Below are 18,821 nucleotides of genomic sequence, written 5' to 3' on the forward strand. Positions count from 1 at the left end.
TAGAACTTTATTGTCTTATTCTTACAGGTAGATTGCTTGAAGCAGTCTTCTAATCTGTTAAGTGACCTAAGCAAAAATTATGTTTAATAATCTGTGGTAAATCTTCGCCATCAGACTACATTCAAGTTTTCTCTGATTGACAAATATTCTATCTTAAGGATCCAATCTAATATATAACACTTCCTCCCCTAAGAATAGACCTAGAAAGTAGAGGCATATATAGGTTCCACTTCAAATGCAGTGATATGGATAATTAGCTAGTTATTACTGTCAGTTGTGCCCACTAACCCCCCTCCCCAAAAAAAACCACATTCTTTAAGCCTTCCGACCAATTTCAAGCAGTATTTATGGCACATAGGCTCATACCCCATATGTGTATGAAAAGGGAGATATTGTTAAAGCACCAACCTGTGATTTCATGACTGCTGTAGTTCTTTAATGGCATAAACATAAAAATTTTAAACTGTTTTTATAACAATAAAATCAAATTTTAAATGGGGAGCCAGATAATATTGCCTTTTCTTTATAAAATTTTAATTTATATTTTTTAGTAGAAAATACATTTATCTTTCATTTAACCAATTAATCTAAAGAAAAAAGTGAAATACTACAATTACAAGAATGCTAATAAAATAAACACTTTTAGCAAGATAACACAGATAATAGTTTTGGAAGTTTTATAAAAATCCAGTATAAAACAAAGTTAAACAACACATTTTAGAAATGACAAAATCAGTTTACCTAACCTAAATTCCTTCAAAGAGTCACTTGTACTTCTTGTTCTGGCTTAAAAAAGAACAAACCAACCCTAAAATCGCTTTCTTTCATCCAAATCAATTGACCATATTAACTAAACTACATAAAGTTCATTAGGATATGTTTTGATAAAAGCTATAAACACAAAATTGAGGCAAATCTGGTAGTTGGTATCAGGTAAATAGCACATTTAGAAGGACGTTTGTTAATAAAATACCTCTAATTCACTCAGAGCTATAGACTTCAAAGGGCATGTCTGTACCTACTGCATATCTGATGCTCACAGCATTTGTGAAGGAGGAAAGACAATGTTCTCATCTTATTGAAGAGAAAACTAAGGTGACTGGTTCAGCATCATAGAGTTTGATCAGTGGCACAAACACATTTATCAATGGGCTTAGATACAAGATAGGGTTTCCTATTGGTAGATTTACCTCCCTAACCATGTTAAGATATGATCCAAGTATCAGAAAGAGTGCAAGTTCCCTCAGGTACAGAAAATACTCCAGCCATAAAGGGTGATGAGCAAAGTTTGCCCTAGATTTGTCATATGCTAGGGAATTTACAGTAAAACACGGCTATAAAGGGAAGCTGATGTGAGGAAGGGGGAAGAATGATTCATAATATAGCAATGTTCCATCAAAACCTAGAATAAACTAACACGGAAAAAAATGATCTTAATTGGGAAGCCAATATTCAGACCACAGGGGAAAAATGAGATATAGAAGTAAAAAGGCAGGAAATTATTCATCTTAATAACTCAAAATGTTTGGCACATCCCCATGTAATTAATTCTCCTGAAACTTCTGTGAGGTAGACAAATTTCAGAAATGAACTGAGATCATGTTTAAAAGAAGAAAAAAGAAAAATCAAAAAAGAAGGAAGCACTGAGGAGACCCTGTTTCCCTTCTTAATTCCACTTTTAAAATCACTAGTTATTTGTAAAAACTTCTTTCAGTAAAGTGCTTAGACGCCAGTCATTTTATCCCTACATTTAAAGGCTGACACTAAGTATCTTACAGTTAAAAGACAAAAGCCAAGCTGAATTTCGTTTAAAAAAGTATAAAAGCCTACCAAAGCTTACAACAAGTTTATCGTTTTTCATACTTTCTCTACTTGGACCACATTGTTTTCTCCTCCTTGTCCCCTGGCAAGTTCATCCTCAGCTCTCCAGTTCCAGCTCAATTTACTTCCCCTCCAAGTCTCCATGAACCCCTCAGTTAGATGTGGTGCTCCTCCTTCCAAAAGGACCACTACACTGACACGCTGTGTCGTCACTGTTTGCCCATCTGTCTCCCCACTGGACTGTAAGCTACTCACAACTCTGTTTCTTCAGTCCTGAATCTTAAGGATCTAACACTCAAATTAATCAACAGCTCATCTTACTCACAATCTCTCAAGCAGTTCATTTTATGTAAGTTGAACAAACTGAAGGTAACATGTCACATAAAATTCAACATATAATCCTACAAACCCATTGTTATTCCCATTTTTTTACCCATGGAGAATTAGTCTACCAGGGGAAACAAGGAGGTTACAAATTTAGTCCCTCCTTCCAAACCCATTTTTAAAGGTTACATTTCTTCCATTAAAATATTCAAACGCACTTATATGTAAAACTAAGTCCCAAGAATGGCAACAAAATATATGATTCTTAATGATATAAAAACAAATCTTTCTGATATTATATCAGGTAAAGACAAATCAATTCTTGTGCTTCAACACCATTTTCAAGTACTTAATGAATCTGAGAATCTGAACTGCCTAAAATATCTCCAGGGAAAAAACATTATGAACCAAATGAAGAAACATAGCCATTCAACGGAGTATATTTTTGTACTTGTTTTGCTCCAATTTCTGCTACATAGATTGCTCCAGTCTTTCTATCGACTTCTAAGAGATGCGGCAAAACCTGATCTGCTAGTTGGATTGTGCTGATCACAGAACAGTCACCAATGCTTCCCACGGGGGGTGCTGCTAAAATAGAGAGCCGACTCAGATTCAGCTGGGCCACAATCAAGTACTGCCCATCAGGACTAAACCTACAGAGAAAGACATTTAATATAATAAATTTATGTAGAATAAACATAAATGTTTATTTTTTTCAACATTTTTATCTCCTACAGTGCTAAACAGTAGGCACCTACTTGCTAAATCATTGTTTTGAGGAGAATTTAGATTTGCTATTTACAAGGGATAAGCCATCTATGATTGTAGATATGACCAAAGATTATCTTAAATTTTTAAAAAGTATCAAAATCAGAGTCCATGAAACTAATGGAGAGTTGGTGTTAGGTTGGATCTGATTTTCACCCTGTGTTTAAAAATTTACTAAATGTATCACAGGGTAAAGGCTAGAGGAGAGGTCCAGCACATATTCACTGGGATTCTACTAGACTTTACTGTTTTCACTTTATTTGGTATTTGGAAAACTCAGATATTAAATTTCTCTGTAAAAATTTCTCTTTTTCCTTTCATTTTTCCTGATTTAAAATTAACAATAAATATTTTAAACTTTCTTCTAGCCATTCAGAGGAAGTAAGCAAAATAAACTAACTAAAACAACCATTTTAAAATAAAAAGATACAATTACCTGACTGAAGAAGGTCCCTCTTCTGTGAAACAATTATTCCATGTTCCTAACCACTCTCCAGTGTCTTTATCAAATACTTGGATTCTTTTATTTCCTCGGTCAGCAACCCATACCTGAAAAAAAAAAAAAACAAAAAAAACCACAAATGTCAATTGGAAAAGATCTACAACATGAGAAAAAAGAAAAAAAGGAGAGAATAAATGCTTATCTTCATTAATTTCACATACATTATCGTAATATTTAGAAGACGAAAAGAAAAAGAATTCTTAATACTTATAGTGGCCAAAAGAAGAATATACTATAAGCTCTATTTTCAGATGAGGAAAAACTAAAGTTCAGAAAGAATAAATGGACTTGTCTGAAATAAGCTTACAAGTGGGACAGGAACAATCAATCTTAATCCAGAGCCTATAATGCTGTTTACAGTACTACCATGTTTCCCCAAAAATAAGACAGGGTCTTATATTTATTTTTCCTCAAGAAGACACCCTAGGGCTTATTTTCAGGGGATGTGTTATTTTTTTTTAAGTACGGTACAACAATCTACATTTATTCAAATAGAGTTAAGTCATCTTCTTCTGGAACATCATCGTAACTCCAAATTCCATCCTGCATTTCTTGTGACTTTACTCCCTTTAGAACCATTGGCCCTAATCTTTCATGTTGAGCAATAGAGCTCTCATGGGGCAGATGAGAAGGGCTGCTCCTCTTCTTTACCACTCCGCAAACGAAATGCATGGGTCGTGTAGATACGCTGAGCAGCCACGCCCATCACTAGGTCTTATTTTCGAGGTAGGGCTTACACTGCGCAAATGCTTAGAAATCCTGCTAGGGCTTATTTTATTGGTAGGTCTTATTTTTGGGGAAACATGGTAAACATGTGAATAACTAAAAAACTGGAGTACTCCACCATAACGCAGAGGATTAGTAGATAATGAAAAGTGACAACATTCATTCATTCTCTAATGAGCATTCACTTTCACTGAGTACTGCCAGCTTGTCAGTTCCTGGGAACACAAAGAAAAGCAGCCTTACTTCTTAGACGCTCAGGATAGCAGTAAGTGGGGTATTCATTCATACTGCAATATCATTAAACCTACACCTGCTATTACCAAGGTACTGTCAAAGAGCTGGACCGCTCAGAGAGGAAGCTTGGGATATTTCAGTAACATGTAAAGAATAATAATATGTTTAATTTAGGTTTGTAACAGGTTGGAATGAGTTATTAATCAACTGTTGCTATAAAACAGGAAGTTAGATGCATTCTTAATGACATAGCATAAATCATATGCTTATAATTTATAGCATACACAAAGAGTTTTGATGACATGTGGCTAAGAGAGGAAAGAAAGAATGGACTGGAGGGAAGGCCAACCCTACTGACCTCCACCTGCCCCTTTCAGGTCCTTTGGATTTTGTGGGTTTGTGGATTCAATGACTGTTTGTTTTTTGTTTTTAGGGTAAACCTGTCTATATATCTTTATGAATGTGTATACATTTTAATAGCCATTGAATTAGTCCCCAATCAGACACAAACACTCGTAATATTATCTTCAGAAAGGCTGTTGATGTCTAAGTAAGGTAAATTCTCAAGGTCTTTTCTTGTCTATAATTCTTTACAAAGGATATGTTTCCTTAAAGATTTTGAGATCAGTGTCTCAGACAAATGACCAAGGCGAAAATACAGTTTGTACCCTAGGATTGAATGATACTTCAGCTAGTCAGTATTATCTTTCCTATTCAACATTCAATGAATTTTGGTTATGGGAAATCCTACTTAAGAAATGTCAACTAAATATAAAATCCTAAGCCCCCCACTGATTGAAAAGACCCCCTCTCAGCCAAGAGGACCCCAGAAAAATCCTAAAAAACTATGTTCCTGGCCACGACAGAAAAGGAGGCCAGACATGCCTCTTTATACCTTCTCCCTTGTGGAGTTTAGACACAACTGACCAGCATTAATGTTAAAACAGAGATCGTAAGACTGACAAAACAGACTTTGTGGCAGTAAGCACCTATTTATGAACAAGACCTAAAGTGCTGCAGACAAGGGTTAAGTCACACCTTATAATCTGTAAAATCTAGTTAGGTAGTTACAGTTTTTTTAATAGCATGGTATCACATGACAGATAACAGATGCCCTTAACTTAAGTTAACTTAAGCTTAACTTAAGCAACTCTTCCTACTAATTCCAGATTTTTAGATAAAACTTAATACTCTCAACCAATTGCCAATTAAAGAATCTCTAAATCCATCTATGACTTGTAAGCCCCCACTTCAAAATATCCCACCTTTTTCTGAACCAATGTATACCTTCCATGACTTGATTTATGATTGTACCTGTAATTCCTGTCTCCCTGAAATGTATAAAGCTAAACTGTAACCCAACCACCTTTGGCACACTTTTCAGGAAGTCTGGAGATTGTGTCTCCTTGTGGCTGTACTCATTCACGTTGGCTCAGAATAAACCTCTTTAAATTATTTCACAGAGTTTGGGCTTTTCTGTTTATAGAAACAAATCTTTTAACTCTGGAACTAATTAACTTTTCATATAGGGTTATGGTGATGATTAAATCTGTTTATCATGTAAAATGCTCAGAACAGCACTGATGTTGTTATAAAAACACAAGTATGTAGAAATTGACACTCCTTCTTTATCACTTCGCAATGTCACAATACTCCCATTAAATGATTTCTAAGGCCTCTTGGAAGGCTGTTCCTCACCATGATGAATTCACCTGGGTGTACGTCCTTAGCTCAGGAGAGCGATATATAAAACCATAACTTCAACTTTCTAGTTCCTAATTTACACACAAAGTTCACATGGTCAGGTAACTTCTCATGATAGACAGGAAGATTTAACGATCAAAACATTCTCACTTCGTCAACATAGAAAGCCAAATTATAATTAGAAGTTTGCTTGCTGAGCACAGAATCAGAAGTGGAAATGGATTAAATGTCTAATGGCATACAGGTAAGTAGCCTGATGCATCCATTGTGTGTCAAGACATTTAGTCATTTAATAAATACATATAAGATGACTACCATGTACTAGGCACTAAGATGTAAAGTAAAAGAGATTCAGTATGTGCCCTCGTACAGCCTACAGTTTATTAAGGGAGACAATTAAATGAATATAATAGCATGATAGTCACTATAATAGGAAGGTACAAGCTATAATACCAAAACAGGAGAAACTGAAATTTTTTGGTGAGGGTTTAGTTGTAGGAAGGTAACCCCAAAGAAGTGATATCTATGCTTAGGTGAGTAAAAGCAATAGAGGTGAGGGTGGGAAAGAGAAATTGATTAAAGTTTGTTGGTTAAAGCTTCTGTTCCCTTAACAGAGTGGAGTTAGTGAGAGCAAGAGTTTGCCTATTAGGTGGCTTTCTTTTTCAAGCTTCCAAGATTAATCTCCCCTGTGCACCCCCCCATGACTGCTTTTGATCAACACATTTTTTTCTAAAGAATTGAAAATATATTCAAATGCTTTTAGTAGAGTTTTCTAAGTAGGAGGACAACCTTTACTTGGGAAACCTCCTCACAACGAAACCCAAACATTTATAAGAGAGTATGTGAGTATGTGTGCATACCAGCCCCAGAGCAATTGCCCAGACCTACCCACTAACACACATATACATGCCCAGACACACGTGTACACCAAGATCTACATAAACATACCCAGGCACACACAGATTCACACACACACACACGTTCAGACACAGAGTCTCAGAAATGACGACACTATATTTTTACCCGACCAGCTGAATCAACTGTAACACTGTGAGGTATGTTGAACTTAGCAGGTCCTGTCCCATTTTCTCCACGCAGCCAAAGGATCATGAAATCTATAAATGGGAAAAATATATTATCAGAGCAACATACAGAATGTCTTATGTGTTTGCATATTTTATGATATAGGTTGCAAAAGACTATTCAATTATACCCCCAATTCTCTTGACTATGCTTTCCTGGCTTTTTGTCTGTACATCCATTTGTCTAATTCTTATGCTTTACAAAAGAAAAAAAAATCCTCCTCTACTTCAAACAATTAATCTGCTTCTTTAATTATTACCTTCACTTGAATTTTCCATGCTTGCTTCACAATCATTATTTAAGGTTAATGTCATCTTCTCCCTCAAACCAGTTCCCTTTCACAACTTTTATTATTTGATATTACTGTTCTACTAAGTTTAAACACTCACATTATGTTTTTATAGTCTATCTCCTTTATTATCCACTGTTGTGGGTTGAACTGTGGTCCTCCAAAGAAATGTTCAAGTCCTAACTACTGGTGCCTGTGAAAGTGATATTATTTGGAAATAGGGTCTTTGCAGATGCAATTAAGTTAGGGAACTCAAGATGAGTTCATCCTGGATTTAGGGTGGGTCCTAAATTCTTATTAAGAGAAAGGAGTGGAGATTTGAGACACAAACACAGAGAAAAGGAGGCCATGCAAAGACAGAGGCAGAGACTGTAGTTATGCTGCCACAAACCAAGGAATGTCTGAGCCACCAGAAGATAGAAGTCGCAAGGCATTCTCCTCTAGAGCCGTTAGAGAGAGTAGGGCCTACCAGATTTCAGATTCTGGATTGCAAAACGGTGAAAATAAATTTCTATTGTCTAAAACCATTTGGTTTGTGCCAATTTGTCATGGTAGCCACAGGAAACTAATACAGCCATATTCAATCTGTCTCCTAAATTTGGTTGTTTCTTTCATAGAATTTGTTACATTCTTGCTTATCTTCACCCTACCTACCTGCTTTACGTGTTACCAAATTCAGTTACTAAGTGATAAATTAATTACATAGCCTCCAAATGACAGAGCTTACTCAAAATAGATACTGATATAGTATTATGTCTTATAAAAATTCTGCTTCTGTAACATTGCTGTCCTCCTTAAAAAAACCTCAAAGACACTTTATAGGCAAAAATATGCCTCTAAAAATCCTCAAATAAGCTTGCAAGGACATCCCAAAGTTTATTTTCCACTGCTCAAAAAGTGCATCTTCACTTGCTTTCCTAATAACCATCTGTGAACCATGCATGATAAAGCCTCCATGAAGTTCCCCTCATCCCTCTCACCTCCCACCAAAACCAGGTTAGTTCAAGTACTGCCATCATGAAATCTTGTCCTATTTCTCCGGTCAATTTAGTTATTCCTCCTAATTCCTGTCTTACTTTAAGAATCAGTACAGTAGATGACATGTCGTTTCATACATAATAGACCTGTACCTCCTGATACTTCAGAGGACACAGAGAAGGCACTCAACCAGATTCTTGCTGATTAATCAGCCTCTAGGATACCTGACTCTGGCATTCTGGATTCCTTACTTCTCGATTCTTAACTGGACAGGATACCCACTTATCTCTTAAGCTCACTTTAAATTTGCATTCTGCCTCCAGCTTCTGTTGAGGAATCTCCTTGCCTTTGGTAAAGAATTAGCAGGTCTGTTATCAGAATCATTTATTGTTGGCAATCCCACCCATCTTTTTTCTAGTGTTCTCCTAGTAATACACTTTAGCTCTTTACACACAGTTTCATACACAACACTGTTACAACATTATACCAAGTATCAAATACATTAAATCCAATTTATAATATTCTTATAATGCCATAGAAAATTAGACCATGTACCTTGGGACAGTTTGATCAATCTGTTATTCAAGCCTCCATCTCCATCCACAATGTAAATATCTCCTGTGTCCTCTACATATAATTCTGCGGGATTATCAAACTGCAGGGGATTCAAACCAGTGCCTTTTTTGCCTGGGGTACCCAAGATTTGAACAAGATCACCAAAGGAATTGTATTTTTTAACAGTATGACCATAGGATCCTGTAAAGAGAGATATGCACATCTTACAAATAATATCACTGTACAAACATTCACATTTTTCAAGTAAGCCAAGAGCAAAGATTTGATAAGAATTAAACAGCAATAAAAGGTTTATGGGCTTAGGTAATTAAATGTTATAACCGACAAGCAAAAAAGCTTCTTCATAAGTTATAGCCAAATTTGTTCATGAATTAAAATCTGTTACTCTAAAACAAGTAGATTCTAAATTCAAATAAATAAACCCCTCAATTTGACTCATTACACAGAAACCTCATGATGTTATCAAATTATTGGTGTACTATTTTTTTTAATCTAATGACCTTGAGAATAAGATTATTTGTAAAATCAAGAATAAATCATAAAAGAAAGAACATATTGGAAACTGTTATTTCAGTCATTCACATATAGATCTTAAATTTCAGTAGGTCATCAAAAAATTCTCTATGGTACTGATTTTTTTTAAACTACATTTTCTCCTAATAAAAACAAATTCAAAACTCAGCCCCTCAACTTTTCTTTCCTAAGAAGGAAGTAAATCTTTCCAGATCACTAGTATCTTATTTTCTCACATTAAAATTTCTTTGAGTTAAAATTATCTTACAAACAAAAGCCTAAAGTAGACTATTAATAAATAAGGGAAAATCATAAAGCAGTTAACAGAAATCAACACAAACGTATACAAGACCAAACTAACTGACAGGTGTTCAAAAGACAAACCGGATACATTAAACTTAGCAGAAATAAAGTGAATCAGTTCACATTACAATTCTATCTTCAAAAACATATTTATTAAATACTTGATATGGACACTTGTCTAAAGTGTATAGTAACAAGAACACATAAACTTCAAAGTTTCCAAAGAATTAGCAAAAGTCAAAGAATACTAGTAAATAATGTTTTTTAGAAAACAGCTGATTTATAGCCATATTTTTGATTAGAGAAAATTTATTCCTTTGTAAAATGAGAACATAAAAACTGTCTTCAGATCTGTGGGTAGGAAAACAAGTTATAAGGGGAAGAAAGAAGCAATCATTTGTACTCTTTTTATTTCTAGAAGTCACTGAAATCATACAGGATCACATGAATAGAATGACACACCTTTAACAATGAATCCTGGGGGGGGGGGAAGGTGAAAATAGTTGAATCTCATTACAATGAACTCAGAGATAATCTAGATTTTTTGGTTTAACCAGAATCCTACCATCTAAAATACAGCTTTAAAAAACAGGTCATCAGCTGAGGCCCAGAAATCTTTCGGTTTCTGAGAACAGATGTGTTAATAGACACTACTTATAAAAACTGAGACCTCATTATTTCCCCAAAATAGTATCTGAATGAGCCAGACCTATGGAAAGAGGAAGTCCTTGGATTGAAGAACTGGGCCAAGGAATACTAGAAATATTGTCCTTATAATCCCATTCCTTCCTGACTTTCTAGGGTAATGACCACCTCTCTCGGGTACTGGCTTGTCTTAAGCCACAACCCAGGTGAATAACTTTCTCTGAAAACTTCCTCCATAGCTAAAAATTCAATTGTGCTCACTTCATTTTTCGCTAAGAATATTTGATAGAGGAAAGATTTCAGACATGCTTCAGTGAGTGGAATTTCAAAAACATTAAAATCAGCTTCTGAAAATCTTTGCGCTTTGGGCAAAAAGGCAATTATGGGTTGTTGTTTTTTTCCAAGCACAATCTCTTTTGAAAGAGAACTGGTAAAGGAAAATGAGAGTCAAGGATTCCATTATTTCCCTTTTAGAGACTGCCATTTTATTTGGCTTCATTGAAGAGGTTTAGAGTTATCTAATCTGAGAAGAGCAACTCACATTTTAAAGAGGAAAAGTCCCTTGACAACTAAGTTCAAGTAAAGATCATGATTACAGTCCTTGTTAAATTTCCTGATTTGTAGAAGTACAATATAAAGATTTTTAAAAACCATTATTTCATGAATCATTAAAGAAATTACTATTAGTTTCAGCAACTCTGATTTTAAATCGCACAAGCAGGAACAGGGGCAAAGATATGATTTTTAGTAAGATAATTTAATAGATATTACTACACATACCACTTCCTACATCCGTGATCCAGACGGATTGTTCATGTAGTGTACTGGCTGCAAATATACCATGAGGTGTATCAACTGTATAATTCCAGGATCGAAGGAAAAATCCATCCTCTGTGAACACTAATACCTTTGGGATGTTATCCCCTCTCTGAAGGTATACAAAAATAACTTCTTAGATGGGATCAGTTTTAAAGAAATGTATTCTTTATTTTGGCAAAGACAAACAAAAATTAAAGTTAATTGAGAAATTCGGTAACATTTGAGAAATCAACCTCAAAACCCAACAAACAATATTACTATCTTTCACATTCAAGACCAAAATACTTACTCGAAACCAACTCAAAAATAAATTGTACAATTAGCATAATATAAATGCATATGGTTAGTTATTACAGTAAGGCTACTGTCTCCTTCGTAATGTTCATATATATATTTGTTAAATCCCTATTTTACTTACTTGTGCTACGTAAACCAATCCGTTGAGGGAGTCAACTGCAACACAAAATGTTGTTCCAGTAAAATACTCTGAATACTTAGGCCAACCCACATCCAGCCGGTAAAGAATTTTCTCAGTTCTCCAGGAAATTTGAAAAGCAAAGTTCCTTAAAACCTTAAATAAAATCGGGAGATTAAGATTCAGTTTACTCTCCAAGTAAGAAAGAAAAAGGGGAGGGGGGGACTTTTTTTTTTTTTTTTTAGGGCATTTCTTGACAACCATTAGTTTGCTGGACTGAAATAATTCTAAAGAAATGGGCTTGTAAGTCTAAAGACCAAGAAGACCACAAGACAAACCTGCAAATTATTTGAGGGTGTAGTAGGAGATAAGAAACACGAAAAAATAAGCATAGTGGCGATGCACCATATACAAACTTTTTAACATTTAAGAACCAAGGAAAACACGTCGGCAGTTCGGTCCCAGGTGCAGACTTTGAGACAAGATAACGAGGGTGCAGGACCCGCCTCCTCCATCCCCATACCGCAGCGTCACCTCCCAACAGTGCCATCCACACACCCAACAGTCACTTCCTCACTACTCAACTCACTGGAGGGCCACAAAAACGCGAATGCAAAACCAGGAACGCAAGGAATAAGCCGGCACCGGCAGCGCAGACCCAGAATCTCGCCATGGCCAGACCGAAAGCCAAGCGAGGGGTGAGGAGGAGGGTCCGCCAGTGAGTGGAGGGGGCCGGACACCCTCAGGTCCGAGCGGTTCGCTGCTGCACAGAGCGCCTGCCCGGAAGCCTAGGCTGAACCCCCTATCGCCAGTCTTCCCTCCCTGGAGGAGCGGGCTTTGAGGACGGAAGCGAGCGGAGACCAGAGCTAAAGAGAATCAGAGAAGACCAACTCCGGATGCCCTGCGCCTTCTCTGGTCCCCACACCCTCGTCAGGTGCCTCGAGCCGACCTAGTGACCACCCTTCCCCCGCCCCTCGGGGCTGTCCACTACGCGGACTTCTCCCGGCCCTCAAAATAGGGGCGCCCATAGATATGCCTTAAACGATTGCCGTTGTTTTTCTCTTAATACAGATTAAAAAATAGAAGCACGGCACACCCAAACACGAAGTGTAATGGAGTGGCACTCAAGAAAATGACTTCCAGGCTCTGGCAAGGATTTTAGCCATATTCTTTTCCGAGACATCTAGGCATCCGCGGTGGATGCCTATGTTCCCACACCAGGACCCCTCCAGTGGCTTTCAGGAAAGAGCGGCCCAAGCTGGCGGCGCGTAGTTGAGTTTATTCGGGCGCGACGTGCTTTATTGTAGGTCCATTTGAGCTGGTGGGGGCTAGAGGGGAAACCCTGCTGGGCTCCTGGCGCTGTCCGGGCTGTGGCTTTCGGGAGTCCCCCTACGCGAGGCTGTGACCCTCTTTGCCCCCCTCCCGGTTGTCTCCCGCAGCCGGCCGGTTCCCGGAAGCCGCGGCCGCTGATAACAAAGAGCCTGCCCAGCTGCCTGCTGCCCAGGCCGAGGGACCCACTAGTCAGGTGCAGCGGCTAGGGGTGAGCACGAGGCGAGCCATGAGTCCGGGTCTGCGGCGGTGAGAGGCGCGGCCGGCGCCGAGGCGGTGGTGGGGGCCCAGAAGCCGGCGCCTCCCTCCCCGCCGCCCTCAGGGCTCCCGAGACAGGTGCTTCTGCCCTCCCGGCCTCTCCTCCTGGGAAAGCGGCTTCAAGACCTTCCCCTGGCGCCACCTGGCCCGCAGCTGCAGCAGACGGCCCGCAGCCCTGGACACCAAGCTCCTGGATTTCTCTGCGGGACTCGGAGAATGGAGCCCTCCCTCGGGCTGCCCTAAAGCTTTGTGTGAAGAAGCTAGGGAAACCCGACGGGAGTGATTTTTGTTTTTAATAAAGTTTTTGTTAAGTCTCCGTTTTTAGAAAATTTTGCAGAGTTTGCAGTACTCTCTACCTCTTTGCATCCTTTCTCCTGCTCGTGGAGTCTTGTTCCTTCTCAGCTATAAACATTTTTACCATCAGCGGGGAAGACCAGGGATGAACATTTTGTGATTGAACGTGTAACTGTTAAACCTACGTCGATATAGTAGTCAAGATGGACAAAAAGTCCTTTGAAACGGTGCTGGATGAAATCAGAAAGGTAATGACACTCCATTCCGTAAATCGTTTTCTGAGATACGAATTCTCATGATTTATTCTCTTTGACGCACTTTGTGTAGATTGCGCAAAATAAGGATCCTAAGGGTTGCCACATTGTTTTGAATGTTCACGTGTAATGTGGGAGTTTATATCTTGATACATTTCATGATACAAATAGCAATTAAGTTACGTTAAGGCTATACTTGAGAATCAGTGGGGTATTGTCGAAATTAGGCAATTCTCGTTTGCAATTCTGGCTTTGTAGATCTTTAATAGCACTGTAGTTTTGGATAAGTGATTTAATATTTCTGAGTTTGTTTCAGTAACACAAGAGTGACTGAAAACTAGAGGTAACATGAAGAAAGTTTCTTTTATGGTATTTATTCTTATGGTAGGTTTTTCCAATCTAAGGGTAGGCAGAATATATTTGTTGTTTTGGCCAGACAAAATTAATGTCTTAATGATGCATGGCATTAAGTTTAAAGTCACATTCTAAGGAAATAACCTGAATTTCAAAAATTTTTTTTCTCTTGCTTTCTGAGCTTTTTTGCTTTTTGAGGTTGTTATTTGTATCCTACCTCCCAGGCCGAAAAAATTTTGGAATGTAGTCTTGAGCTTAAAGTATCCCAAGCCCCAAAATAAGAGGTTTCCTGTTTATAATTGAAAGGACTTAACTGTACCATTGTTATATCAACATGGGCTGCTTAGGCCTTCTAGGCAATTATTATCCACATTTCCATGTCTTTATGACCCTTGACTAACCTGGAAGGAATTGTTTCTATGTACTCGAGTTCTTATTTATTTCAGCTTACAAAGTTATTAGTAAAACTAACGCTGAGCTTGTTTTACTTTGTTTTTTATAATGCTTTTTATTTTTCAAATTGTCATGTTTAATTTTTCACATTTGATAATATTGAATGCTCTTATTTGAACAAATGTCTGCTTTTGCAAACTCAATTTGTCCAATTAAGATTTGAAATAAAACGTGGGTTTGCTAACAGTGTGCTTAAAATGTGTCACAACTTGTTCATGAGCTGATTTTTAACTACTGTATATGAGAAAATAATTTGTGAATTCAAGTAAACCAGCAGATTTCTATTTTGGGAAAATACAGGTTATCTTCGTGCATATTCTCTGCCCTCTAAGTGTTATCAAAATGTCACATAGTAAATGCTAATAATGCGAATAGGAAATCTTCTAGATGTGAAGGTCATGTTCACATGAGATGGCAACTTAAGTCCATATTTCTGGTCTGTAATCAAAATATGTCTTTGGCTGGCTTTGCCAAATGATTAGATATAGCAACATTGTCTTAATCTGTTAAAACAGAATAAAATATTGGCATACCTAAATATGAGCATTACTACTGCAATTTAAAAAATTGCTCTTAGACTTTGCAAATGTAAGTCAGTTTAAACCAAGTCATCTCTTTACCTCAATGTCACCGTAGGTCTATGGCTAATACTAGTTGTCATTACTATCATTTAAAACAGGCATGTTAAGAAGACACTAGGAAAAGAAATGGGAAGGGGAGAAGAAACAGGAGAAGGCAATGCTTAATTTATTTTTCATAAAGGAGATAATAATAGCCATAATTAGGGAGCACTTATTATGAGCCTATTCTAAACACTTTTCCATTCATTATTTGTTTTTATCCTATAACAACCCATTAGGTAGGTACTATACTCCTCATTTTACAGAAGGTAGACCTACACTCTGTGAGGTTAACTAGTCAGCTCAAGTTTACCCAGCTGGTAAGTGGGGGATCCAATATACAAACGCAGGCACTGAGACTCCTTAACTCCATGCTGTCATGCCTGGGGTTAGAACTGGCCTCTCAGGCATTGATCGATTAAAGAATCAATCAATTCTTTGATCAATTCTTTGATAAATGATGCGTGACTTAGCATCTCAACAGAATTCAGGATTTGGTTCAGAAACTTGCATTTGACTGTGTCCAATGATTATAATGCTAAACTCCTAAGAGTACTTTATTCCGAATGCCATCTCCTCCCCTTTACAGTGAAAGTTAAACTACTGAATGCCTGGGTATTTCAATTGACTGGTAATAATATTTTCTCCTAGCAGAATGATATATATGGGAAGTATAGATATAATTATTTTGTAGTTAAAGCAAAGGGATTAGATCATTTTTAATGATTAGTGGCTATCAAGTTATAATAGCCTGGTGTTTCCATCTCTAAGCTAGGTAAATAGCCACAAGGGGGAGCATATGTGGGTTTTTTGTGGGTTTTTTTTGGCTCTAGATAGTGCTGGGTCAAGGCCACCAACTTCTCTTTTCACCTGCTGACATAAAGGAAAGCAACTGTCATGTACTGAGTATCTATTATATGTCATATCTAATGTTGACTATTGTAATCCTCAGAGTAACTCTTTGAGGTAGGTGGTGAATGTGTTCCTTTTTATGAGTGAGGAAACACTATGGGAATTAAAATGCCTCTCAAAGGCCACGCTGCCAGTTAGTGGCAGGTACAAACATTGAATTCAGGGCCTTTTGACTTCTTGCATTCTCATATCCCAGTAAGAACACTGAGTGCCTCAACTAGACTTTGTCTTATCCTTGCTTCTCTGTCACTTAGCACTGTGCTCCCTAACCCCTGGTTAGATCTGTGGCCTGTTAGGAACCTGGTGCACAGAAGGAGGTGAGCAGCAGGTAAGCAAATGAAGCTTCATCTGTATTTACAGCCACTTCCCATTCCACATCATTGGCATCACCACATAAGCTCCGCCTCCTGTCAGATCAGCAGCAGCATTAGATTCTCATAGGAGTGTGAACCCTACTGTAAACTGAGCATGCAAGGGATCTAGGTTTCTCTTCCTGTGAGAATCTAATGCCTGATGAGCTGGGGTGGATGATGCTAGCTAGCTCTGGGGAGTGGCTGCAAATACAGATGATCATTAGCAGAGAGGTATGACTGCACAATAAATGTCATGCACTTGAATCATACCGAAACCATCCTCCCCCACAGACACCCCTGTGGAAAAATTGTCTTCCATGAAACCCATCCCTGGTGCCCCCTAAAAAGGGTGAGGACTGCTGACTTAGCTCATAGTAGTTATTCAATCTGAAAAATGACAAATTTGGTTGGATTTGGGATTTTTTGAAACTCTTTAATCACATATTCAGGAATTCTATATGTAATTTCCACTAATGTTGAATCATATCTATTACAGTTTTATTCCCTTTATAGGAGTGAGTAGGGAGGGCTTCCTGCTCACTCAGTGTATCCCTCACAATATGGAACCTGGAAAAGTAGAATGTCTTGTCACCATGCTGACCTTAGCTGCTTCTGTGTGCCAGGGTTAAAGGAGACCTGCCAGTATTGAATTGCTTAGGCAATTTCTATGTATGCATATTACTGTGATGCTTACATTATATTACATTATATTAATGCTATTTTTCTGTATTTTTTAGGCTGTTTTGACAGAATACAAATTAAAAGCAATTGAATATGTGCATGGATACTTCTCTAGTGAACAGGTAGTCTGCATTATTTCTTTAAACAAAGTCACCTTTTTATACAAGTGTTCTGGTTAATGTCTGTTTACCTGCTGGTCAAATTCAGAATTGCTTTTACTGTTTTGCTGTATTTATTCAGGAACTTTAGAAGCTTAAGTTTTGTTAGAATTCATAGCTCAGGGACAGTTTTATAAGTCTACCCACTTTTACCACAATTCATATTCTAAAATGATTTTAAAATACATTGTCTAAAAAAAGCAGTTCAAAGTGTTTATCATTCTGGACAGAATATCAAAGATTTATAAATTTGTAATGGAATACATAGCCAATTTTATAGTTATTTATAAGATAATAATTGCAAAATTTACTACATAATATGAAAGAAAGTATGAACAAATGAAATATGTTCTTATATGAGCCCACTAAATAAAAATTTCAGTAATAAGAAAAAAATACACAGTGTCTAATAAGTAGTTTCTGTAACTGCCAGAAGACCACTAATGTTTTAAGCACAATAGCTTTGTGGGAACTTTTGCCCCACCTTAGGGAGAGTTCACTAATATATTAAAAAAAAACCTTGTATGTATATATATATATATATATATATATATATACACAATAGGCAGGTGAGGATTTCTGAGGGATACCTAGAAAATTCTTGATAGAGAAGTCAGGCAGAAATAGAAATGTGCATACAGATAACAATTCTGGGAAGGATGGACAATGGATGAATCCATATATTGATTTACTAAATACTCTAATTTTTCATTGATTTCTCAAGGGCTTCAAAACTTGAAAGCTTGAATGATTTTAAGCCTATAGAAGTTCTGCCTACTAAATTCCCACAAGCTACTTTATGATAATGCATTTGTTGCTACCTTTTTAATGATAGTTTTTTTTTTTAGCTTTCCCATTGCTTTACAAAGTTGCCTTAAATTGAATATAAATCTTGTTTTAATAGCTTTTTTTCCGTGTGTGTGTGTGTGTGTGTGTGTGTGTGTGTGTGAGTGTGAGATCTACCACCCTTAATGGTGCTTCCACTTTGCTAAAGTCATTTAAAACTTTATTAAGCCACTTTCTGAGACATTCTAAGCCTAATTATTAAAGATTTTTCTTCGTAGATCAGACATGATAGTTTGTAAAGTTTTTTGGTTGGTAAAGTGTTACGGTTGGTAAAATATAGCATTTACTATATACAAAGAACATTATTCTCATAAAAGTGAGGGCATATACTCTTAGCAAATTAACTGGAAAGTATGCATAATACTTGTTTGGTATTTATGTCTTTATAGGAAGTAAAATGTATTTTCACTCTTCAAATACCACTGTAGTTTGCATCATTAACCTTGCTTTGTAGAAGAATTAAAACCTTAGCACAGTTTCAAGAATTCTGTTCTTGCATTTTTTTTTTTTTATTCTTTCGTAGTATACTTGGAGGGAGTGAAACCGGGTGGTGGTGATGATGCTGAGACTTCAATATTGTGATCTTTATGCCCTGCTAATCTCTTACTG

The 18,821-nt window shown here is 37.1% G+C and overlaps 2 protein-coding genes across 2 annotated transcripts in view; one reads left to right on the forward strand and one right to left on the reverse strand.

The window, feature by feature from the left end:
- Positions 1–414: 414 nt before the first annotated feature.
- Positions 415–12,677, reverse strand: NHLRC3 (NHL repeat containing 3). The gene is made up of 7 exons (XM_012742684.3): positions 12,290–12,677; positions 11,704–11,856; positions 11,247–11,394; positions 8,985–9,185; positions 7,103–7,194; positions 3,350–3,462; positions 415–2,798 (listed from the first exon to the last, which is right to left on the reverse strand). Exons 1-7 carry the CDS (start codon positions 12,371–12,373, stop codon positions 2,546–2,548), a joined length of 1,044 nt encoding a protein of 347 aa, XP_012598138.1. The 5' UTR covers positions 12,374–12,677; the 3' UTR covers positions 415–2,545.
- Positions 12,678–12,726: 49 nt separating this feature from the next.
- PROSER1 (proline and serine rich 1) overlaps positions 12,727–18,821 on the forward strand; it is a 29,344-nt gene continuing 23,249 nt past the window's right edge. Inside the window, exons 1-2 of the mRNA XM_012742683.2 lie at positions 12,727–13,829; positions 17,265–17,330. Of these exons, the coding sequence (XP_012598137.2) occupies positions 13,785–13,829; positions 17,265–17,330 (111 nt within the window). The 5' untranslated portion in view covers positions 12,727–13,784. The remainder of the gene's footprint in view (positions 13,830–17,264; positions 17,331–18,821) is intronic.

The sequence above is a fragment of the Microcebus murinus genome, chromosome 13 (genome assembly GCF_040939455.1).
Source record: "Microcebus murinus isolate Inina chromosome 13, M.murinus_Inina_mat1.0, whole genome shotgun sequence".
In the NCBI taxonomy this organism is placed as follows: Eukaryota; Metazoa; Chordata; class Mammalia; order Primates; family Cheirogaleidae; genus Microcebus; species Microcebus murinus.